General features: G+C 41.4%; 1 protein-coding gene across 1 annotated transcript in view; it reads right to left on the reverse strand.

Moving 5' to 3' along the window:
• The window catches only part of hsd3b1 (hydroxy-delta-5-steroid dehydrogenase, 3 beta- and steroid delta-isomerase 1), a 4,050-nt gene extending 765 nt beyond the window's left edge, over positions 1–3,285 (reverse strand). The window contains exons 1-4 of the mRNA XM_080477802.1: positions 3,196–3,285; positions 2,862–3,019; positions 946–1,110; positions 1–186 (exon numbers count right to left, since the gene is read on the reverse strand). The exon at positions 1–186 is cut by the window's left edge and continues 765 nt beyond it. Coding sequence (XP_080333928.1) covers positions 1–186; positions 946–1,110; positions 2,862–3,012 — 502 coding nt within the window. The 5' untranslated portion in view covers positions 3,013–3,019; positions 3,196–3,285. The remainder of the gene's footprint in view (positions 187–945; positions 1,111–2,861; positions 3,020–3,195) is intronic.
• Positions 3,286–5,165: the final 1,880 nt, after the last annotated feature.

Here is a 5,165-nt window from a genome sequence, read left to right on the forward strand (position 1 = left end):
TCCTGTCCTCCGCCTCCTTCTTGGTCTTACTGTAATTGAACTTCAGGGAGCTCTTGTAAGCCGTGTCTTCTCTGCCGCTGACGACGGGGTCTCCCCTGGGGTTTGGTCCCATCACCTCAATGGTGCTGGTGTAGATGAAGGACGCCACGTTCTCACAGACACACGCCTCCAGGAGCAGCTCCGTTCCTGCAACGCAAAACGCTCCTCATAAGAAAAGAAGATAAGAAATGATCTCGACAATAATGGAATGAAAACAGGAATGTTTGAAAAAGAGCCGTGTAAGTGAAGGACACAGTATTCCTTTTGTTTTCCACTTTGCTTCAATCAATGTAAATAATTTTCACAATTTCTAACGTGTATTTACAGTTTGCATACATCAATAATCCCCAAAGTGGGTACACAGTGGATATTCATCTGGAAATACTAGATATATACGCATTTCTCCAAAGTAATGTTTACCTTTTCTATTATTGGTTTGTTTTATTCAAAAAGTTAACATTGTTACTGGCTTTAAGCAGACTTTTTATTTTGTTACGTGTAAGGAACAAAAACGTTGGTAGATTATGAAAAAGCTCTGTTGATCTTGTACACCCTTTTCCACCACTTTATGGTTGCAACAGCTGAAGCCTGTGCAGGTTAATATGCAAACGCATTAGAACACCAACAGTCACATTTGTTGACTCCAGCCTCTATTGTACTTCAAGGATAACAATTAACACCTCGAGCTACTTGTCCATCATATTTACCAGGTTATCTAACGTATGGTCAAAGTCTTGAAGCCATTCTGTGCCCTGCTTACGATAGATGATTAAGAGTCATTATCTTCAAAACGTAGATATTTTAGTCTGGATCAGTAGTTTGGGAAACACTGGTCTGAAGAGTGAAGCTTCAGCAGTTAAATGAAACATATTTAAAGGAGCAGGGATCCCAGCTAGTACATCCAACCTCGGACGTTGACCCCGTACATCTCGTTGTACTCCACCGAGTCGTTCACGTCGATGATGGACGCGATGTGAAAGACAACAGACGCTCCTCGACAGGCTTTCTTCAGGTGGTCGCCGTCTCTGATGTCGCCCTCGAAGACACTGAGCCTGGTGTCGCCCCTGCTGTCTGACACCGCACACACACAAGAACATTCATTCTCTTAAACACCAAACACAGTACCGGTGGGAGGGATCATACATGGTGACTTAGACCCCGTTTACATCACAACGTTTTCAGGGAAGACACATCAATTTTACATTTTTGTTTTTAGAAAAGTTTGTATGTTTGCACAGCAATGCTTTGAAAACGATTTACAAAGAAACCCTTGAAATGATGTAGTTTTAATGTTGAGCCACTAGTGGGGGCTGTTGGTTGTTTTTGTAATATAACCGCACACTTGTGCACAGACAACAATATGCCATAAACATTGACGAGTACAGGGACATGAGCATGGACAACGTTGGTTGTTATTACAGTGACTGTCAACTAAAGGAGTCCCAGGAGAATGTGGGCTGGAAACCGTGACCGTCTGGAGGAAACTTTGTTCTCATTATTCATCTACTCGCTCTACTAAAGCTGCAAAATAGGTCTTACCTAGGGCAGTGGTCGTCATGCACAGTGACAGTGTTTCCATCAACTTCAGCCCGAACATTTTCAAAAACGTGTCTTTCCTTGTTTGCATGGAGACAGAGTCGCAGCTTTTTCAAAAAGTTCCACCTTGGGAACTGTTTCCAAAAAGTTGCATTTTCCATGTGTTTGGGCATTTTGCAAACATTCAAAATGCAACGAAAGTTTTGTGTTTTCACTTGTAAACATCGTCTAGTAAATGGGGCCTCTGTCTCCTCCGAAAGAATAAAGACTGAGTTCATGACAATGACGAAATGCATGAAAACCAATTCTCAAATACCGTGAAATTGGTGCTGCTCGTGTAGGATGTTGAAAAATGTGTGTAATTCATGTCCAAACAAGACAACTCTAATTCAAACTTCACACAAAAACTACTTGTTTCGCCTGTTTTCCTTTGAAACGCTCCTCTACCTCCCAACAGCACAAACTCTCTTCATCTTTTACACATTTTAATCACAGAAAAACAAGTAACAAACTGCAGGCATGTTTGGAAACTTTACTTTTAAACAACATCACATTGTAAGACAGCAGCACTGAGGAGTGTCAGGAGGATTAACCTCCTACACGGATCCAGAGAAATATTTTATAGTTAACACACATTTCTAAGCTACAAATAACGAAATATGTACGACCTCAAACAAGTTTGATACTTTCCCGACATAATCAATAAATTGCATGTGATGGTCTTACTTTTGTACCTTTGTGGTTTTTAACAATCTCTTGTAAAAAGTGGCACTCTCACCTCTGACATGGTGTTTCGTGGGAAAACTGCCCCACAGCAGTGAAAACCCCCTAAATGTAATTCTTTTATTGTAAAATTCTATATATTTCCCTCAAGTGACCCAAAATACAGCATAAATTCAAATATTTTCTATTTTATACTTTTGAAGTTCTGTTACAAATGTTTATACACTGAAGCTGTTAAATTTAGCCACATCTCATTGAGATCCACTAATGTGGATCAAATCAAGGATAAATAAGTGTTACTATTTGAATTTTCATCCATTTAATACCATTACATTGAATACAATTTAATAAGGTATTTAAACACTCATTATAAAGGGAGTTTATAGCCTGGCTGATAAATGAGCCACATAATTCTGTCAAAGTATGAAAAATAAACAGCATGTGGGAGTTAATGATGGTGAAAACACAAAGTTTTTAACATTTTCCTGCAATTTAAATTTATTTTTTTCTCATCACATCACAACATTTGCATGAAGAAACATTAATGCATAACAGCGCTTTACCCTCCAGGCTGCGTAAGACCTGTGGCTGTACGTTCTTGTCCAGCAGTCTGATCTCAGCCGGCCTCTCCTCCTCCAGCAGCAGCCTCACCAGCCTCTTTCCCAGGAAGCCAGCGGCTCCGGTCACCACACACACGTCGCCTCGCAGACTCATCTCTCCCCTGTGAAAAACAAACACACACAGGCTCGTCTTCAACAGCCGCCACAGCAGCAGGCCCTCAAAATGAAGCACAAAAAGAAAGAAGAATACGGCGATAGTGCTCCTGCGTGCTTCAGGATCGGTCTGAGAGGCTGAACGACGACATCCTATGAGAAAAGGCTTGTTGAGCAGACTTACTTGCAGTGTGGAGAGAGGAAACGTGGGGCTGAGCTCCTTCAGGATGGTATGTGAGTCTTTCTGGACTGAGACAGCCGGAGTGCCAAGGACAGCTGCCTGTGCAAGATGAAGCCTTTTATTCAGTTGGAGACGAGCGCTTTGTGGGCAGACTCAGCATGTGACGCAGGAAGAGAACAAATCAGGAGTTCAAGGGAGAAATTCCCAAAATGAACAGATACTTGGTGTGTTTGTAGTGAAAACAACTCAATGGGGTGTGTGTGTGTGTGTGTGTGTGTGTGTGTGGGGGGGGGGGGGGGGGGGGGTCTGTTGTGTTAACAAGTGGTGCTCCTGGAGAAGTTCACCCAGGGATTAATAAAGTCTTTCAATTCTAATGTCTAAGGCCTCGTCTTACCTTTTCAAGTAAGAATGGAAAATATTTGTTGTGTTTTAGAAACTCCTAACAATAACAATAAGAACAATGGCAGACCTCCAGGGTGACGTGACTTGTGGAAGCAGCTCCTGGCGACCATCATCTTCTCTTCCTTTACGATCGCTCGCTATGGATCCCTGGCCTTTTCCCATTACAAACAATTGTTTACTGAACAATTGTGCACAGAAGGAGCATTTTCAAAAGGTGTATTTTCAGTGGCTCCAAGCAGGGATGGATTGTGAACAGACACTGAAGACGCTACAAGTAAAAGCTCAAAGTTTTCCAGGGCTTGAAAGGACAACCTCTTGAGCCGAGCATGCAGTTCCTCAGGCGTCACCCAGGCTCTCGGGGACCAGGCCCACACCTCCAACCGCTTTCTTCTGTTTTGGCCTTCAGTGGAAAAGATTCAGGCAAGGGCAGCCAAACAAAGCAGGGCTTGATTATTCAAGGTGACAACCGTCACCCAGATGTTTTCTTATGCACACAGGTGACCCCGATTCAGCTGAGTCAGCTATCCACCAGCTTTACAGGCAGTGTGGAGGAAACCTGTGGTGAAGCGTGCAGGGCTCATACCTCCTGCACCACTATTATCACACACACTTTAGGGGGATTTTGAAGGGGATTTTTAACACAGATGTGGAGCAAAATTATTTTCTGCCACAAATATTGCGTGTTTAACATGGTCAGATTTCATTTAAATGTTTTAGTAGTTTGATCTTTAGTCTCAGAGCAAGAACATAATAGGCCCTTTCCACGTGGAGTTTGTATCTTCACTCGTTTCCTCCGACAGCCACAAAACATGCCTTTGGTTATACACTGATCAACATTATTCCACTGGATCTACTCAAAAAGAAAAGGCTACAACTTTATGCATTATTTATGAATGCTGATGATCAAGCGAGATTTTTCTTTGGCTAAACTTTCTTTTTTTTTCATGAAAAATAAAATCCAAGTATAGTGACCTTTCTCCCGTCTCAGGAACTTGAAATCATCTGTATAAATTGTGTATACTTGATAGATTGTTTATAGTCCATCTTCCACTACTACAGGAATTCCCCCGTCTGTTTCTACATCTTCATTCTATCTTTCTTTCATTCAGGATTTCAAAACACGACAATACCCGTAAGACGTCAGTGTTCCAAAGCACCTCAAAGATAACAAGATAGTTTTGTGTTGCAAGGATGAACTTAGAAAATATTTGCTCACTTAACTTAAATTAATCTTAACAGATATATTTTTGACTTCAATACTGGACATATTTGTGTAAAGATACAAACTTGGATTTTTATAGTTCAAATTACAGATTCAATTAAGTAAAATTTACTTTATTTTTCTCAGTGTACTCTTCTGCATAATGTCGGCATTAGAGGTCCTTGGTGCATCAGCCCATCTCACGGCCTTCTGCTGCGTTATCTGGAGGTGAAGGCTGAAGCTTCAAGGATTCTTCCAGCGTCATCAGACACACCACAATTATACACGTTCGCTCAAGCTATGAAAAAACACTTTTCAACACTTTTTCAAGAGTCTGAAAGCCCAAATAAACCTCACCGGAAAATAGACA

Source organism: Lipophrys pholis, assembly GCF_963383615.2.
Source record: "Lipophrys pholis genome assembly, chromosome: 13".
NCBI classification, from domain to species: Eukaryota; Metazoa; Chordata; class Actinopteri; order Blenniiformes; family Blenniidae; genus Lipophrys; species Lipophrys pholis.